General features: G+C 44.8%; 1 protein-coding gene across 5 annotated transcripts in view; it reads left to right on the forward strand.

The window, feature by feature from the left end:
• The first annotated feature begins 1566 nt into the window (after positions 1-1566).
• The window catches only part of CARMIL1 (capping protein regulator and myosin 1 linker 1), a 307355-nt gene continuing 288644 nt past the window's right edge, over positions 1567-20277 (forward strand). For 2 of the 5 annotated variants that reach the window (XM_040249952.1, XM_040249953.1), the window contains exons 1-2: positions 1706-2075; positions 6127-6224. In XM_040249952.1, the coding sequence (XP_040105886.1) occupies positions 2036-2075; positions 6127-6224 (138 nt within the window). In that variant the 5' untranslated portion in view covers positions 1706-2035. Of the gene's footprint in view, positions 2076-2751; positions 3192-5148; positions 5259-6126; positions 6225-20277 lie in introns of those variants that run through there. The other 3 variants (XM_040249954.1, XM_040249955.1, XM_040249951.1) reach the window with 3 other exon arrangements.

Below are 20277 nucleotides of genomic sequence, written 5' to 3' on the forward strand. Positions count from 1 at the left end.
GGTCTAGCTTAACTTGCCAACATTTTAGAAACAGTAGGGAGTCAGGTCCAAAGCTCTAAAACCAATCAGTCAACAAATGATTATTTCACACAAAAGTCAAAAGTCTGAAACTCCCACCCTTAAATCTCCTACAGTCCAGTTGGGCAGACAAACTCAAACTCAGGGAACAATGCAGGAGTTAAAGTAGTAAAGCTAGACAAATACACAAGTAATGAAACAAGGCGCTGTGTGTTTGGGCTTAGAAAATAATGTTTCAGCCAATAACGTATTCTAGTGGTTTTGAATAGAGGGGTCACAGTGATCTGAAAAACCCTGGAAAAGCTTCACAAAGAAGGTACACATTGGGCTGGAATTGAAAACATAGATAAGGTCTCCTGCATTGCAGGCAGATTCTTTACCGTCTGAGCCACCAGGGAAACACTAGATAAGAATCAGATAACCTAAAAAGGAAGGGAAAAGCAAACAGCAATTATTAATAGTTTGGGAGAGTCAGGTTGTAAGAGTGAGGAGTTGGAGAGGTTAGAAGGGTGAGAAGAGGCCAGACGGGTGGATGTCTTAATTGGTAACTCCTGGCAGGCTTAGGATGATTTTTGGGGATCCAAGGTTGACAGCAGTGTTTAAAACTAGACTATCACTGCGTGAGATTGATTCCCTTTCCTTTCCTCCCTCCCCTCCTTCCGTCCTTTAAAAACAGAACCCGATGACAGGCATTCACTCCCAGCTGACCAGGCACTAAGGCAGCAGCAATCCAGGCGCTGCAAGGCTTCTTGCCCAGAAGTTGTCTCTCCGGGGGTGGAGCCCAGGGAAAGTCGGCCAGGTCGATCAGACCAATCAGCAGGCTCATTCTGGCTTTTGTGAATTACTCTCAGCTGCCCGAAAAATGCCCTGGCTTTTTAAAAGGAGGTTCCAGCACGAGTGAAAGGCTTTTTTTTTTTTTTTTTTAGCGTGCGCTCTCCCACTTCGAATGTCTGAGATGGCAAACTGCGGCGGCGGCGGTGCGCCCGCTGAGCACACAAAAAAGTGTTTTCTTACCATATGGTTCGTGTTTACAGGTTTCGTCTAGCTCCTGCTCCCCAGAAATGGAAAATTAATAACGTCGAGGAAACGCCAGCCTGTCACAGGGAGGGTTGAGAAAGGAAAGGGAGCAGAGGGGTCCAGAAAGACCGGGTTTCCGCGCAGACCAGCCTGCGGAACGTGCGCGGGGTCTGCAGCCTCCCATCCCCTGGCGTCCTTGGCTCGCCGGGAGGTGGGGACGGGGAATCGGGCGCCCAGGCCCACCCGGCCGTCCTCCCCAGCGGCCAGCAGATGGCTCCCAGGCTCCCTCGCCCCCTCTCCAGACGCAGGGCTTCGGCTGTTCGGGAGGGAGGCCGCGAGGAGCTCCGGGTGCCCGCCGCCGCAGTCTCGCGCTGCCGGGCTCTGCGGCCAGCGCCGGGGAACGCGCCCCCGGGCTTGGGAGGCCGGCCTGGGACGTGTGCGGAGGCCGGGTCTCGCGAGGTGAGGAGGAAACGCTGGAGGAGGAGAAGGAGGAGGAGGCAAAGGAGGGAGGAGGAGCCGCGCCGGAGCTGCCCCCGCCCCACAGGAGCCCGGCTGGAGCGCGAGGACACCCTGGCCCCCCGCCCCGCGCCGCTCTCCCCGCCTCTCCCCACGCCTTCCGCCTTCACCTAGGGCCGTAGGTGCGGCGCCGGGAGCGGGCGGGAACTGCCAGCGGCCGGAGCCGGGAGCCGCGAGCCGGAGCCAGCCCCGCCGCCGCCCGCGCACCCCGCTCCCAAGCCCGCCGGGTCTCCGTTCCGCCGCCGGGAACTGCAAGGAGGCGTCATGTAGCAGCAGCCGCAAACCCACCTCGGATTTGCAACTCTTTTTTTTTTTTTTTTTTTGGTGGGGCGGGGGACGCGGCCAAATTCTATCTCCGTCCCCCCCTTTCACACCTTCTCCCGTTTGCGAACTGCATCTGCCTCTAGGAAACTGAGAGAGTCGGGGGAGGGTGGGGGCCGTAAATCAGAGTTGGACCTGCAACATTCCCCGCACCTAGAGGGCCATGGCCGAGGAGAGCTCCGAGGTGCCCGGGGAGTTGATAGGTAAGAGTCGCGCGGTGGTTGATTTTCTTTCTGCCTCTGCGGCCCCCTCGCCTCCACCTCCCATCCGATCTCTCTCCTCCCGCACGTCCCCGCGCCCCTGGGGTCAGAGGGGTGTCGGGCAGGGTCGCTGGGGGGCGCCGGTAAGTTTGCTCCCGTCCGACCGCTAGAAAAGCTGAGTCCCGAGAGGGCCGGCTTGGGGAGGAATCGGGAGCCCCGGGAGCGCCCGCCGCGGCTATGCTGGCGGCCCCCAGTGCCTCCTCCCGCGGTGACCGGGGGTCCAGGTTGGCGGAAGAAGGGGGCGGGCTGCCTGGGTCTGGGGGGTCCTGCAAGCGAGGAGAATCCTCTACAGTGGCCGGAGGTCCCTCGTCCCCAACTCGGGAAGTCCCGGAAAGCCCAGGACACGAACGGCTGGCGAGCGCACAGTAGGTCGCCTCCGGCACGTGCCAGGAGCTCCACATCCCACCCCCAGGTCCCCAAAAAACTCTCGGCCAGAGGTGCCCTTGTGACGTAGGGCTTGGGGGAGGGGGTACTGGTCGGATGTAATGACTGAGCCTGGCAAGGCGTGGTTTCGCATCACGAAGTGGGAGCGAAAGGGTTACAGGACTGACGCAAACTTGCGCCAGGAAACTGAGGGTTAATGATAAAAGCCTTACTTCAGTAATGATTAACCTGCCAATTCTCCCCATCCCGGATCTCTTAGGGAACCTGTATGTGGTACCCTGTGCAAGGTGACCCATTGTTTGAGTTCCTGGAGGGTTTTGGTGGGGGGTGTGTGTGTGTGAATATTTTGTCCTGCGGTTTAACTTAATTATGTAGAGAGAGGGTTAACATGGCAGAGCTTAAAATGAGGCTTGGGGGTAAGAGTGTTCTGAAAACCCAGGGGTAAAGCTCGTGTGTGCCTGCGTGTGTGTGTGTGTGTGTGCAGCATGTTGTATTGTAACAAGGTATGTGTTGTTATGTGCGTGTGTGTTTTGAGCCCCAGTGACCTGTTTCCTTACTGTATCATCCTACACAGCCTAAACTCAGAAAGATGATAGGTAATGGCTGCTGACAAGAGTTCTAACCGCCCATGCATCTGCATTTGCGGAATCTGCCCCTCTCTTTCACCTCTTAGAGGTATTACTTTGGAGGAGTTTGTGTGTGTTCTTCCATTAGCGACTGTTAACTCAAGCAGGTGAAACTTGATGTAAAGAAGCTGTTGCTAGGCTAATATGGAAGATGGAAGCTTCTGGTTTTGTTGAATTTAAAAAAAGCCAAAGTCTTGACTATATTTAGGATATAAAGGCCTCTTCCCCTCCCCTTCCTCAATTCTGTAAAGTCCACTGGGAATGAGCATCTAGTTCTGGGAGCAGGAGATCTTACCAAAACCCTACCCAGAAGAGGAAACACATGCCCAGAACCCCAAGATGCCTCCAGAGGTCCTGGGAAAGAGAATTTAGGGAAGGGTTTGCATCACTGGCTGGGGGATAAGGATAACTAAAGCAGGTGGCAGATACTTTTTAAAAAAATTGGGTAGCCTTGAGCCTGGTGATGAAAAGTTTAGGTAATTAAACTTTGTTATTGCTGTTTAGTTGCTCAGTCGTGTCTGACTCTTTGCGGCCCCATGGACTGTAGCCTGCTAGGCTCCTCTGTTCATGGGATCTTCTAGGCAAGAATACTGCAGTCGGTTGCCATTTCCTTCTCCAGGGGATCTTCTGGGCCCAGATATTGAGCTCCAGTCTCCTACATTACAGGTGGATTCTTTACCTCTGAGTCACCAGGAAAGCTGCAGTTAAACTTTAGGTTTAGGTAATTAGACACAAGATAAAGGGTGATGAAGGATAGGATGGTTTTCTATTGATGGTCCACAAAATGAATTCTTTGTATATTTCAAAAGTTGAAATTAACCCCTATCTAGAGATGGAGTTTTTGTGTTTATCGAGCTCTGCCCATCTTACATGTCTCTCAAACAAGGGACACAGGTTTTTGTGATCAGCCCAATATTCTTCTGGGCTTTTAAGTGGTCTAATTAGCCTGGGTGAGGGGAAATTCCTGTGTCTGCTTTAGTTTCTTATTTCAGTGCTCACAGGGGTTCTCTTCTCATCAATTCAAAATGGCAACCTTGTGAAAAACTCAATATATTTCCTTAGGCTAATTCCCCAAAACATTAAAAAAATGTGTATCTTTCTGATTATTAAAGTAATACAGGCTTTTTATTTAAAAGATTCAGAGAAGAATGAGAATATATGTCACTCATGTTACCACTCCAAGATAGCTATTTTTGACCTATGGCTATATAACTTTTCCTGTCTTTTTCTTTGCATATATTTTAAGGCAATTTCACATGCTCATTTCCCACAGTTCTTTTGTAGGGGAGAGACGGGTAGCCTGTACCCGTTTTGAGTGCTGATAAGATAGGAGCTGCCTAGGGAACTCCCCAGGCAGTGAGGTCCTCCACTTGTTCCCTCCCCCTTCCTACATTCCACCTCATTGCTGTTCCTGGACAAACTGTACTTTCTCGTCTTCTCATGCTCTTCTCTCTGCTGACAATGTCCCGTCCTCCCCTCCTTTACACTTCTTATCTGAGTGGCTCTTAAATTCATTGTGGTGGGTTTCTAATAATATTTTGACCATCCCTTAATAAATACATGAATACACTTGTTAAGTTGCATGCATATTTCACTGAGTGTGTGTAACCTAGAACATAACAGTGAAACACAGAGCACGTAGAAGTAAAAATGCTACTGTTTTCTTCCTGCACCCCAGTGGGTTGAATTGGACACTGCTTTGGAAACCAGTGGTCTGTTTCCTACTTCTTCAAGATTCAGGTCAGGGGTCCCCTACTCCCTGAAACCGTTGTGTGTCATCTTGTCCACGATCTCATGGTAGTGGGCGCACATTCGTCTAATGACATCGATCCCTGCCCTCCACTAGATTGTAAGCACCTGTGGAAGGCAGGGGTCATCTCCAGTCCAGCACTTAGCAGAGTAGTTGGCACACTAGGTATGTTTGTTGAGTGTATGAATAAATCAAAATCATTATAATAGACAGCTCAGAGTGATGGGGTTATAAAGAAATTTGCTGTGCTTTGCAGAATCTAACCAGGAGGAGAAAAGGGAAAGTGTGTGCTGAGAAGTTAAGCTGGAAAAACGTGAAGGGCCTTTCGTGGCATGCTGGAAGGTTTGGATTCATCCAAAAATGACTGTGAGTCATAGTCACACAGCACAAGGGACAAGATTAGATCTGTGGCTTTGGAAGGGCCACTTTGGTTCTGGGGGCTGATTGGTTAGAGGTGTTGGGCTAGTCTCGGTGAGAGATGCTGAGTCCCTGAATACAGAGTGCAGAGCCATGCTCAGGAACTGTTTTGGAGGTGGTCCTGGGAGAATAGGTGACTGGCTCCCTGAGAGAACGGTGTGCATGCTCAGTCGTGATATTCCCGACCTAGGATTTGAACCCATGTCGCTTGTGTCTCCTGCATTGGCAGGTGGATTCTTTACCACTGCACCACCTGGGAAGCCCCTGAGAGAACGAAGTTGGAGATAAAGAAGATTTCTAGCTTCATGAAGGGCCAGAAGAGGAGCAGGGAAAATCAAATCAAACTGACATGGATTTGGGACCTGTTCAGTTTGGGAATACTCATGGGAGGTCCTGCTAGCATTCAGCTTTTCAAGCTGGGGGCTGCGGATAATCAGGCAAAAGAGTCAATGAATTCTTGTGTTTATGGTCTACTCACAGTATAGTGCTCTATGCTACTACCTGCCATTGCTCTTCTTTTTCTCCCTGGTTTGTGAGTATCCTCTTTTGTCCAGCAAGGTTATGTCATGCCTTGCTTGCATGGACTGGTATAGTATCATATGCTTTTATACTTGCCTCAGCATCTGAGCACACAGTCCAAGGCACAAAGTAAGCGTTCATTAAATACTTGGTGATTGATTAGTATCAAGCTTGTGAAAATAAGCAAAAAAGAAAGAAAAATAAAAACAACTGAAAATGCTCCTTCAAATGCTCTATCCTCGCCAATGCTTTTCTCTTATTAATAAAAGAATCTAATGAAGCTATTCCTTTCTTTCAGAAAGCATAAAGGATGTTCTTGGCAGAAAGATAAAGATTGCATTGAAGAAGAAAGTAAAGCTGGAAGTGAAGGGAGACAAAGTTGAAAACAGAGTGTTGGTAAGTATTAACTTTTTTAAAGTCTGGAAGTGAAAATGCTTTTCCCTCTATTGTTTTGATTGCCTGATTTTCATGCAGTACTTGTTCTGTGTTTTATATTTTGTTCAAACATTCTGATGCCCATTTTCTCCTAGGTGAGCTGGAATATTTGCCCACTGAAAGTTAAATTTTAGGGACTGAAGTTTTAAAATATATTGTCTTTCTTAAAGTTGTAAGTCACCCTCCTTTCGGTCGTCTCCTAGAGACCATTTTCAGGTTGTTCGTTGAAAGTTGGATGTTAAAGGGAGGTTGCTTTTTACTTTTGTGGTGGCTGAGTATGTGATCCTGTTTGTGAGGACTTTGAAGGAGTTTTAAAAAAATTCATGTCAGTTTAATTATTAAATTTTCTCAAATGTTATATCCGTATCCATCCAATATCCGCATCCATTGGTTTGGGGAGCAGAGTGCCAGCTTGATCTTTGCCCTGGCTTCAGTGCTTTCTTTGAGTCCTTGAGGGCTCTGATAAATGGTAGTTGAGCAGATTTGCAACTGCTAAGGCCCATGGCACTTTCATTGGATGAAATGTAGCTAAGATGAACCCTCAGCCAATATGTGAGTACCACCAGTCCGGTGTCTTAGGTATTTAGTATGTCTGCTGGTGCTGATGGAACTTGGGGGGCTCCTTCCAACTTGGGAGACGAGTTGTTTAGGGACTTGAGGGATCAGCCCATTGAACACAGGATTGTTAGGGAGTTGTCAGCTCCTGAGTTGTACCTTTAGGGAGGTGAAAAGTCTTCTGTGATGTTTTAATGGTTTCTGTGTTGAAATTGTGGCAAACCTTAAGCTTAGGTAAATACACCTTGCTTGTGTTTTTGTTAGAGAGAATAGTCTGTTTACTCTTATTTATTTTTTTATCACTGGAAATTGTCAAACATATGCAAAAGTAGAGAATAGAATATTGAACTTTGTATCCTTTTCATCCACCTTCAACAGTTTTCAGTACTTCAAGAATATTGTTTTATCTCCTGCCAGTTTTTCCCCCTTCCCCCTTCTGGAGTATTTTAAAACCTCAAGCATGTGTCATTAAAAGAATATTTTTAATATTCTGTTTCTTCAGTGGAAGTTTCCACAGAATGTGAAATATCTTTCTCATAGCAGCTGTCTTAATCTCTCTAAAACATCTGACTGCCTTCTCCTGTGGATGGAAGGATTATGCTATTTATTGATGGATGACTTCTATTTCTCTGTGTACAAGTCAGGATGACAGAGAAATTTAAGTGGAAAAACTTGATGGAGTGACTTTTGCCCTGCAACGAAACGTGTTTACCCAGACTGTATAATTATGGTTATCAATAGCAAAAGTGATTGGTATCATCATTCTGCTTCAGTTTTGATAAAGAGTAAATTTCCTTAAGGTGTGCTTTACTTAATATTGTTCAGCCAAAGGGTACAGGTATGTCTCGGCAGTGGTAGGGTAGAGAGAAGAAACTGTTCCTACCACTTGTTTTACACGTTGACTTCACAAGATGGGTTCACCTTTTTACAATTTAAACATCAAGTAGTGCTTCCTGCAACAGTCGAACATGGTATGTGGTACTAGTTGATACGGACACTATTCATCAGCATAAGAAACCCATGTCATGACAAGACAAACCCATGCAAGACAAGTTTAAACATCAAATAAAGTGTTAGCACTCTTAAAAATTAGTTATGATTGGTACTTACTGTTAAGATTTTTTTTGAGGTGGGGGACTTCATCTTAACATTAGCTGGAGTTGATTAAGGTTGTAATCAAATTACAAATGTATTTGAATTTAAACATCTATCTCCCCAAATCTGGAATCTAAGCAGTTTCTAGTAGCTTAGGGTAAACTTGTTTTAGCTATTCCTTACTTGCAGGGGCAAGAACTGTTAATTGAAATATTCAAGGTTTGACAAGCTTCAGGTGTGAGCAAGATGGTCTATGAATTCACCTTAAGTTGTTGATTTTCTAAATTTAGAGAAATTCAATTACTTAAAACATTGGGGGAATCCCCTTAGAATTTGTATTTCTGACTTCTTTTTTGGCTGTCAGTCCAATAAAATAGGGCATACGTGAATTGGCTTGACTCAGCATTTCTTGATTTTTATTTCTCATTTCTTTCCCTAGTGCCCAGCTACTCTTAGTGTCCTTCCTTCTTGTAAAGCTGAGAGTGACTTGGTTCCTGGTTTTTACTTTTAGAGACTTTATGCTATTTCCAGCTTTCATTTTTCATAGAGTTTATTTTCATCTTCCTTCTTCTCATGGTCATGATAACTAACATTTATATAACGTGTTCTGTTGAACACTTAATTATGCATTGCTTTATTTGCTCCTGCTGCAGCCCTCTGAGTTGGGCCCTACTTACATGGGCGTTGGCAGAAACTGAGATTTGGAAAAGCTAAAGGAACTTGTTTCAGGTCATCCTGCTAATGAATGACAGAGTCAGGAGTTGAACCCAGGTCTGTCTGATCCGTTTCACCATTATACTAAAAAACCAAAACAATCCTTCAGCTTGTTGTGGTTGCAAACTTTCACAAAGATTTGGACTTTAGAAGGATTAGAGCTCCCTGTATGGATTTGGTTGATTGATACATTATTCATTGCTTGGTTCCATACTTGCTGAGCATGAGCCAGACACATGGTATGTCCAAGATGGACGTCGACTCTGACTTCATGGGATTCAGAGCTCAGAGTCTAGTTGGGGAGGTAAACATCTCAACATGTAATGCTTTGAGATATGTTGTGAGCAAGATGACTGAAAGCACATGGGAGGAACCTCTGACCCAGGCCTGAGGGTCAGGGAAATCTTGCAGAAGGAAGGCAAATGTAAGCTACCACCCAATGGATGAACAAGAATTACTAAGGGAAGAGAGTAGAGGCATGTTGTAGACAAAGAAAACAGAATATGCCTGGAAGCCAGAGAGAGCTTAGCGTGTTAGAGACATAGTAAGTACAGAGGGAGCAAGGGGTATGGGGTGGAAAATGGCCCAGTCTAAAGCTAATTCTTGGAGAAGGCAATGGCACCCCACTCCAGTACTCTTGCCTGGAAAATCCCATGGATGGAGGAGCCTGGTAGGCTGGAGTTCATGGGGTCGCTAGGAGTCGGACATGACTGAGCGACTTTACTTTCATTTTTCACTTTCATGCATTGGAGAAGGAAATGGCACCCCACTCCAGTGTTCTTGCCTGGAGAATTCCAGGGACGGGGGAGCCTGGTGGGCTGCCGTCTCTGGGGTCGCGCAGAGTCGGACACGACTGCATCGACTTAGCAGCAGCAGCAGCAAAGCTAATTCTTTTTCTTGCTGTCGGGATCAGGTGAAAATTGGGATTGTTTAAACAGGTCTCTTCCTACCACCTGTTTCTAATGACCACCACGTAAACTTAGGGCCCAGCGGTTAAGGCCTTGGACCTTGAATCATGCCTGGTTCACACCATAGCCCAGTCACTTTATAACATTGTTCAGCCTCAGTTCCTTTCTCTGATGAAACAGGCCTTATAAAAGTATCTATTTGTAAATAGTTTCTTTTTCTTTCTATTTTTTAATTTAAATATTACTTTTTTTTTAAACAATGTTGTGTTAGGTGAGAAGTTGCTGTGTAGCACAGGGAGCCCACTCTGGTGGTCTGTAAATGGTTTCTTTGTAGATTAACTGGGATGGGTTTTAACACTGCCTAGAACATGATCAACAAGAGAAAGCAGAAGGAACCAAAGGGTTCTGCATTCTGTTTTCCCAGTGGCATAGATGATTTCAATGCCTAATTGTTTGTGTTACCTTTAAAGCAAGATGGAAGGCAACTGATGAAACCTGAAATTCTTAAGATGTGTGCTGGTCCAGTGAAATCAGAAATGGTAGGATATTCAGGGGGAGAGTGTTTTATGGCCAAACAAGTTTGGCAATCAAACATTAAACAAAGATCAACCAGTGTCTTTACTGCACGACTTTGACTCAGAGACTTTGGTACACTCATGTGCATAGTAGATTTCTCAGAATGAGATGAAATACACTGTCATTCTCAAACTTACATGGCCAGAAACCCTACTGACCATAGTTGGGGAAACTGGGGTGGAACAGTTAAAGTGAACATGGAGCAGGCTGGAACAGGCTCTCCATCATTTGGAGTGTCCTCGTAGGGGACATTCTTTGGCCTGTACTTTAATAAAGGGCTGGGCAGGTCTGCTGCAGGCCACATACTGGCACTGTGTCATCCTTTTCTGTGATCCTTTCCTATCTTGCCGTTAGAGGATGTTATTAGGAAGTGATTCTGTGTTAGATGGTCAGCCTTTTCCTCCCATCTGCTAATTGAATCTTCACCCAATTTTTCTAGTACCTAGACTTTAAAAAGTGGAATTTCAGTTTTACACATTAAATGTTGCAGTTTTAGGTAACTGTAGATTTGCATGCAGTTATAGGAAGTAATGGGCTTCCCTGGTGGCTCAGAGGTTAAAGTGTCTGTCTGGAATGCGGGAGACCCAGGTTCGATCCCTGGGTCGGGAAGATGCCTTGGAGAAGGAAATGACAACCCACTCCAGTACTCTTGCCTGGAGAATCCCATGGAGGGAGGAGCCTGGTAGGCTTCAGTCCATGGGGTTGCAAAGAGTCGATTATCCTCTGTATCCATTATCTAGTCTCCTCTGTTGTGCAAAATTCCGGGACATGACCGTGGGTTGACAGTGATAACTGGAAAATTTGGAACATTTCCATCACTATAGAGATGCCTCGTGTTGCCTTTCAGGTCTACAACCTCAGACTCGCCACTGCTCTGCCTGCCGGTAGTCAGAATCTGTCTTCTATCTCCATAATCTTGTCACTTCAAAAGTGTTCCATAAGTATAATCAACAATATATGTGCCTTTTGGGGACTGGCTCTTTTTGCTTCTACTTAATTGCCTGGACATTGATCCAAGTTGTGTGTGTCCACTGCACCTTTTCAGTTCTTGTTTCTGAGGAGTAGTCTGGGGTATGGACGTACCACGGCTTGTTTACCCACTGCTCACCCACTGACAGAGTTGTAGGCTATTTCCAGTTTGGGGCTGTTAGGAATAAAACTGATAGAAACATTTGTTTACAGATTTTGGTGTGAAAATAAGTCTCCATTTCTCCCTTTGGAATGCCAGAGAGCGTAATTGTGGATTTGTGTAGGAATTGCCTGTCTCATTTTAGAAGAAGCTGTCGTTTTTCATTTTCCAGCATGGTTATATCATTGTGTAGTCCTATCAGCAATGGATGTATGATCTAGCAATTTGGTACTGTCGGGAGAAGCAAGGTCTCTCACACTCTTTTCCCACCCTCTTTCTGCTGTCGCTCACCTAGGGGACAGCAATGTGCGCCTCTCACTAGAACCATGCCTCTGAAGGTGTGGAAGGCCCATTCCTGGTCTCCGCTTCGTTTTTCCTGTTTCACTTTGGGATTTGGGTTTGATCATCTTTACCAATCCCTTATTTTACCACATCCCTCTTAAATGGGGACAGAAGCAGGACTTCCTTTCTTAGACTGAGCAGGTTGAGGAAATGACAGGAAACTGACCGTGTTGTTTGTCTACCTGTTCCTTGAAAACACTTCATTGGCTATTCACTTATTTAGTCCTGAAAAGTTAACCTAGAAGCTCTTTAATGTATTTTCTCTTGCTTGGTTATTTATAACTTTTGAACCTCTTAGGCTTGATTGGAATAACTGTAAGTTAACTTTTAAAATGAGGAAAAGTAAAAGGACATTATTTGGATATCATTAAAATGTCTTTGGCCACCTCATGCGAAGAGTTGACTCACTGGAAAAGACTCTGATGCTAGGAGGGATTGAGGGCAGGAGGAGAAGGGGGCGACAGAGGATGAGATGGCTGGATGGCATCACCGACTCGATGGACATGAGTTTGAGTGAACTCCGGGAGTTGGTTATGGACAGGGAGGCCTGGCGCGCTGCGATTCATGGGATCGCAAAGAGTTGGACATGACTGAGCGACTGAACTGAAAATGTCTTGATGGCTGTGCTGTCTTTCATTAAAATATAAGCTCCACTCACACCTGCTTATCTTTAAAAATGCATGAAAAAGAATAAAGCTCACCTAAGAGTTTTGTAAGCATCTGGCCCATCTAAGCATGAATTAATGAAAACTTCAGTCTCTGATATGGAAAGCATTGCTCTTCTACACGAGGCCATACTCACTTGGCATGACTAGTCTGTTTAATATTTTCCTAATTCCCTCATCTCCTAACACCTAACTTGATTCAGCAGCATGACCCATGGTGTAGTCACTTCACAGACAAATATTCACACTGGAATTTTTGTTTTGTAGCCACTTTTAGGTGATACTAACCTATCCAGACTCTAAAAAAAAAAAACAAAAAAAAAAACCAATTGTGCCATTTAAAAGCACATACTCTTTCATGGAGCCAATAAAATAATGCTATTTTAGGAGTTTACGTGTTGCAAATTTATTATTTAAAATCCAAATAAACTAACAAAATCCAAATAAATCCAAAATAAACTCATTCAGTGATTTCCATGAGGCTTTTCTTTTTTTTTTTTTAAATTATTCATGAGGCTGTTTTGATGAACATATCTCAGAAATAGAGGGGCAATTAAATTATGTTTCGGCTGCTTAGTATAGAGACTGTCCCTATTTACCTGTTAAGTAGTACAAATATCACAGTTTTTATAGTAGCTAACTTTTGTAATCTCAGGATGCTTTCCAAATAGACAGAGATGGGGGCGCTTTATCCGGAAAATTTGGAAAGTTTTAATCACTCAGTTGTATCTATTTGTGACCCCATGGACTGTAGCCCGCCAGGCTCCTTTGTCTGGAATTCTGCAGGCAAGAATACTGGAGTGGGTTGCCATGCTCTCCTGCAGGGTATCTCCCCGACCCAGGGATCGAACTTGCGTCTCTTATGTCTCCTGCATTGGCAGATGGGTTCTTTACCTAGTGCCACATTTATCCTGAGTGCTGCACAAAAGTGGAATATTCTGACAGCAACCCTCATGGTTGATTGCTAATAAGTTAAATGTGGTATAGCATCAAATCACGTGTTTGTGTTTTCCTCCTAGCAGCTGTAAGAATGAAATTCATGTGAGATGTTTGTAGATTACAGTGGCTCCTGAAGAAATGCTGTTGGAAAATCATTGTTCTAGGCCCCCAGGTTTATTTCCCTCCGCAGGAAGCTCTTGTACCAGTTGTAGGGTAATTTGAACAGTTCTCTTTGTGGAACTCTTAGGAGTCTCAGCTTTTAAGGATCACTTACAATTCAGTGCACAGGTAATTTTCAAAGCACCTGGGTGAAGTTACATGCCTCTAGAAAATGGAGCTTTAGAAAATGGCAATAGCATTGCAATGATCGTCAGGAGTGGGTATCAGAGAATGCACATGTTTGCCAAGGGTCCTGGCAAAACTTCTGGGAAACTCAAAATCAGAGAATGTGTATTTGAGTGCTTTGGAATTTACCCCGAGTCAGAGCTGGGCTCCCACTGATCTCTAGGCAGGGGGTTGGAGGCAGGCTCTGGCTCTGGGCATGTGTTTCCAGGAGGTAGTTCTAGCCAACTTGAACTTGTTACCTGAGCTGCCTTTACTTTCTACTTTTCTCATCTGTGTCTGCCCCAGTTTCTTTTGTAGTTGAGTTAGATGAGTCAAATGACCCTGGGCAAGAAGCTGTTGAACATACATCAGCCTGGTGTAACTTTTCATTGTTCTTAAAAAGATACTGTCTTGCAGCCTCTGGGATTTAGGCACCCTGGGAAAGGGCGTTTAGGTCCACCCTGCGGGAGAGGAGAGGGAAGGGAGGCAAGGCAGTATTGGAGTCTTGTGAAGGGGGGCACTGTGGACAAGGAGGAGCCCGGAAATCTAACCAGCATATGCAGTGAATTGGGAGAACTCTTTTTTTTTTTTTATTGTAAAACAGAAAACAAAAGGGGCTTTAGTGAAAGGTTACTGTAGCACCTTTATGTTTCATTTCATCAGAAACACTGTTAATATCTGTTGTTAAACTGAAAATGCAACTAAAATCTGAAGGATAGAACTTTTTTCCTTTCTGGTCATCCTCCCCTTCGATAAAAAGCTTGCTGTGTTTTAACAGAGTACAAGGATTTGGATTGGGATATATGGGGCCTATTGTTGTCTGAATCTTTGTTCCTGTGTCCCAGTACATACACACACACACACACACACTTTCTCATTCAAAATATCACTTTCCTCAACTCTTTGAGAAAAGAGGGGTAAAATAAAGAGGAAAGAAGGATGGGTGTGTGTGTGAATAAAACTGTGTTCACTTTCACCTACTGTTCCTTTACCTCACCTTGGTTTTGGGAGAGCATTTTTCTTTTCTGAAAACATTATCTTTCGATAATGTGCCAATGTTGGCACATTGGCCAACAGCTCTCTTAGTCCCTTAGACATGCTAAGTGCACAGAAAGTGCTATTAGAGGTAGAAGCAGGGACATACAAATGCCTTGAACTGTACTGAATGATTGAAGGTGGGAGGAGAAGGGGGTGACAGAGGATGAGATAGTTGGATGGCATCACCAACTCAGTGGACATGAGTTTGAGTAAACTCCGGGAGTTGGTGATAGACAGGGAAGCCTGGTGTACTGCAGTCCATGGGGTCGCAAAGAGTCGGACATGACCGAGCAACCCACTGGACTGAGAGAATCTCCAGTCTGTGGCAAGGGTTTGAGATGACTGTGCCAAGTTCCCACTAAGGCAGATGTGTGTTGATTCCTACTGATCTGGGCTTTAGGGCCTCAGGAGACAATCTGGTGTGGACAGACTAACTTAAGCTGACCTTGGGGAGTTTGTTCAGATCTGGCCCCAGAGGATCTTGGGGCTAGAGGACTCTTGCCATCTAACCAAGCACCCTGGCCTATGAGAAGTTGCCTCTGGAGCATCCCTGATAGCTGGGTATCCACCTTTTGCTTCATTATCTTGTGTTGGGAAAAGCGAGAGTCTCAGAAGGCCCTTTCTTAATTTGGGCTTGAATCTGCTTCTCAATAACTTCTTTGAATTCATTCTAGTGTAGTTGACTGGAACATCATAGGACAGTTTTGCTCCCTCCTACATGAGTGTGGGTCAGGAATTTGAAGACACTTACCATGTTTTTCCTTGGTCTTTTAGTCCTCAGGTGAAATATTCTCACTTCCTGCAAATCTTAATCCTTGGAGAATGTTGCTTTCAGATGTTTCACTGTTCAGATCGCCTAGGTCTAGACTCATCCTACTTTATCAGTGAACCTTTTAAACTTTTAAAATTTGTGGATCACAAATGTTGGGCATACACTGTTAACCTGAATTAAACAACCTTTCTCAGAGCCTTCGATGGCCTTTTGTGGATTGTGCCTCTTGAAGGGGGGCATGTGGTGTGTGACATCAAGAATCTGTTCTCCAGACCCTGTAGAAACATTGGTCTGGGTGCAGCTGGCCAAGTGAAAGATACCAGTGGCACATTGCTTTGGCCAAATAAAAGTTTTCTTCCTGTTATTTTTAAAATTTTGAAAGTATCTATGCTGTTTGCTTTACTAACAAGTTGTAAAATAGGAAAGGAAAACTGAAGCATCACTAGTCCTATCAATTTACATGTAATCATTGGAAAAAAATCAGTATTTTCCATATTTTTATGTTAATATACATAAACTATATGATCTATTTTAAAAATGAAATCATAAATCCTATTTTGTAATGTACTTTAAAATTTTACTTTTTGTGGTCAAAACTTTCCATGACAATAATACATATTTATGTTTTAAATTTCTGCCTGGCACTCCATTAGCCCATAGTTAGCTAACACTAATTATGACCTAGTTAGGTTGCTTCCAGTATTTTGCCGTATAAATGTGCATATCCTCACATTTATTTTTCTTGGATAAATTCCTGGTAGTGGAATTGCTGGCTGACAGACTTTAAAGGATGTATTTTTCACCTGATTGTTATTCAGGAAGTCTCAATAGAGAATAATTCCCCCACCTCATTAGTTTTATTGTCTTTAGAAAGGTTTGCTTAGCAGAGTGGCTGGTTCCCCTTTTTTTAGGTCCTTGTATTTCTTAGGCAAGGGCTTCTGGGGCAGACTTTTCCTTGCAGTTTAGCGCCCTTTGAGGTCTGCCTGATGCTTTGTCTCCTGCAGTGTTTGTGGGCACGGAGTCCCTGTGGCTCTGGCGTTTGATGGTGGCGGCACATGGGGTTCTGGAGTCCCAGGTCTTGGTGGACCCTGACTTAGCTTCTGCCGAGTCAGCCACAACTTTTTCTTGGCCGAACCCCAGCTCAGTGTGAAACTGTTATACAATTTAGATCCTTGATCTTTGCCCTGGTTTCAAGACTTTCTTGAGTCCTCAAGTGCTCTGATTAATGGTAGTTGAGCAGGTTTGCAACTAATAAGGCTCACTTTCAGTGGGTGCGATATAGCCAAGAAGAACCCTAAGCCAGTATTCAGGTAAGCCAATAAGTCTGGTGTCTTAGAAGGTATTTTAGTATCATAAGGAAAGCGGACATGGTTTTTCCTCTGGGACAGTTCTGAAGGTGGTTGATTTTTCCTCTGTAGCTAACAGTTTAGTTCAGTCACTTAGTTGTGTCTGACTCTTTGCATTCCCATGGACTGCAGCATGCCAGGCCTCCCTGTCCATCGCCAACTCCCAGAGTTTACTCGAACTTATGTCCATTGAGTTGGTGATGCCATTCAGCCATCTCATCATCTGTTGGCCCCTTCTCCTCCTGCCTCCAATCTTTCCCAGCATCAGGGTCTTTTCAAAAGAGTCAGCTCTTTGCATCAGACTGGGGGATCAGAATACCCCAAAGTATTGGGGTTTCAGCTTCAGCATCAGTCCTTCCAACAAATATTCTGTAGCTAACATCCATCTCTTAAGTGGCATGATCCTTCCCCACCCCCAGCACCTGTAGAGTAGTTCTTGCCTCTCTTCTACTTCCTCACCCTCTCCGTATCTCCCCACCCCTGAGGGGGCATGTCCGGGTCACCAGGACCTGTGGGCTCTCCTTCACTGAGCAGCTCCTCCTGGAGCCCCGTCTTCCCAGATGAGTCCCTCCACCATTCAGCATTCAGCCTGCATTTCTTTCGTTTCAGTGCTGCCATTGGGTGCCTTGTTGCCTGTGGTTATTTTTCCTTCCAAGACCGGCAGGTGGGAAGAGGGTCCTCAGGGACCTCCTTATTTGCTTCTCAGAAAACAAGCACATAGGACCCCTTCCATTTTCAGAGTTACATGCTTGGTCTCAGTGTGAAACAGGCAAGGGAAAAAGAAAACAAAATCAGAGTTCTGAAAGTTAGTAAGAGTTAATAATAATGTTAGTAAAGTTTGGCAAAGTCTCTTTTAAGACCACTTCTCTGCAGTTTGATTCCTGACTTTTGGTCCTAAGGGGCCCAGCAACAGTCCTGTGGAATCTGAGCTACAGTATGGCTAATGAGGTCCAGGCTGGTTGGTTAGGTGTTGCTGCTGCTGCTGCTGCTAAGTTGGTTCAGTCGTGTCTGACTCTATGCGACCCCATAGACGGCAGCCCACGAGGCTCCCCAGTCCCTGGGATTCTCCAGGCAAGAACACTGGAGTGGGTTGCCATTTCCTTCTCCAATGCATGAAAGTGAAAAGTGAAAGTGAAGTCGCTTAGTGTCCAACTCTTTTTGACCCCATGGACTGCAGCCCACCAGGCTCCTCCATCAATGGTTAGGTGTTACCAGGGGGCATTTTCTGTTTCCTGAATTCATCTGTCTGAAATCAGTTCTTACTAGCAACCAAAAGATGATTGGACCATCCCCCATAGGCATGAGAATGAAAGGAAGACCTGGAGAAAAGCATTTGTGGTTCTTGGACAAATCAGTTTGGTACTTGGAAGATCTCAGCTCTTTTTAAGTTGCCACCGGCCAGTTTCTGCTCTTTGTCTGTGTCCTTGGAGTAGCAAAAATGTTGCAGTCTGGGAAAACTTTTTGTACAACTTAGTTCACTGAATCACAGGTACTGCTTGTGCTGATGGAAATCAAAAGCAGCCTGCAGAGAAAGGCTGTAGTGCATCTGGCATTTGGCTTGTTTGTGTGGCTGTTTCCATTTAAATCTCCTGGGCATCCCGCTCCTTATCAGAACTTTTATCCCCTCAAAATTCATCATTGCCGAATAAACTGTGAAGTTCTGGGAGCTGTTGCTTTTTCAACAGTTTGCCTCTCTAGGCAAAACTCTTGAAGTTCAAATAGCCCTTAACCCTCCATCATTTTATACTCCTCCAAATGGTCTTTGTGAGGAACATGGTGGGTTATCTTGGTTTATTACTTAATATTTCTCTTTCTTCACAAGTACTGGATGCAAGAAGTCAGTCCAGTCCTTCCCTGTCCTGTGTTGCTAGTTAACAAAGCACTTGGAGCAAAGGGGAGGCTATTAGCACTTTGTCACTTGGAGTTTCAGGGTCCTCCCACCTGTGAGCTCTCGATGCAGAGTTAAGTCTCTGCATCTGTCTTTATACTGACGGTGTGAGGGTTGTTGGTGGAGCTGAACAAGTTTTGTCAGTGACACTGTGTTCAGAAAGCCTTCCTGCCATGTCCCTTTTGGCTGGTTCTTGTTCTCCGGGCATAGCCGGTTTCTCTATCCACCAGAGAAGGGCTCCTTATCTTCATATTCTGGAGAGCTTGTGGAGTAGTTAGCCTGAAATTCAGGGATGGCTTTTCCTTTTTAAATATCTTCACAGACATTTTATACTTCCCACTCTGTTAGCAACTTCCTCAGTGTTAGGGGATTAATCTGCCTGGGTTAGAATCCTAAGACTACTGTCTCTACTGTCTAATAATGGATAAGTCATTTAACTGGAGTCTGTGCTTCACTTTTCCCATCCATCCATAGAATGGGTGTAATAATAAAACCTACCTTGAGACTTGTTTTGCAAATTAAATGAAACATTCCATATATAATATTTCAGAGAGTGACTGACATAGAGCAAGTCCTCAAGAAGCCTTAGCTCTGATTGCTGTTGAGAGGGCTGCTACAGTGCACTGTGTTGAATGCTCTGATCTGAGAACCTGGTTATATATCCACAGTCATAGGTGACTTGGGTATATTTTATATAAATTTTCCCCAAGGAAGTACTTCTGCTTTGCTTCTTTTCCTAGCTTTGTGCAAGATATCTGTTTTGATGTTTCTGCTCAGAGCTCCTAAAACCCATATTGGCTGTCTCCACAAATGGCTTTAGGATTTTTTTTCACTCTGTTGCTCTTAAAGAGGGTACGTGGATTTTGAAAGAGAAACTTTCAGAAAGGATTTATGTGTGTGCATTGTTGAGATATATGTCTCTGAAGACAGGACTGTACATTTTCTGTGGATACCATTTTGGCCTCCTTTTCCCTGTGGATCTGAATGTGTTCAGAAGTATACTCAAATCTTTCACTTCTAAGTTAGATCTCAAAAAAGCCCAAAGGTCAGTTGTTGACCCCCAAGCTCCGTTCATCCCTGTGGGGCTGCTGTGGGCCTTGCCGCCTGTTCTTGGTGCCTCACTCAGATTCCTTCTGCTTGGGTTTTGGTTCTGAGGGCTTTTGTTGGATGCAAGGGGCTTTATTGGGGTTCATGGGCTTCTGTAGTTCTGCTTTTCCATGCTTGAGGACTCCTGGGCATGCTGGAGACTCAGCCCTCCAGGCCATGCTGGATTCTTACTTTCTGAATAACCTTAGATCAGTGTTTCTCAGCCTCAGCACTGTTACTGACATTTGGGACCCGATAATTCTTTGTTGTCGGGGGCTCCCTTTGTGTTACAGGGTGTTTACCAGCATCCTTGTGTTTACTCACTGGATGCCAGCAGCTCCCCTCCATTCTCCCGGTTATGACACTTTCAAATACTTCCAGACATTCTCATGTATTCTCTGGGTGGCAGAAATGCCCTCAGCTGAGAACCACTGGTTTAGATCAGCCGGTCTTCATGTGCCAGAGGGCACATGCATACCTTATCGTACTTAGCTTAGAAAGTTGTATCGAGGTCTGAAAATTCACAGTTCTATAGTACAGCTCTAAAAACCCATACACGAATGGATTTAAAACATTTATTTTTAGGTATTTATTTTTGGAGTATTTCGATCCCTATATCTGTATACAACAAAAAGAA

This window comes from Oryx dammah, unplaced genomic scaffold (assembly GCF_014754425.2).
Source record: "Oryx dammah isolate SB20612 unplaced genomic scaffold, SCBI_Odam_1.1 HiC_scaffold_11, whole genome shotgun sequence".
Classification (NCBI taxonomy): Eukaryota; Metazoa; Chordata; class Mammalia; order Artiodactyla; family Bovidae; genus Oryx; species Oryx dammah.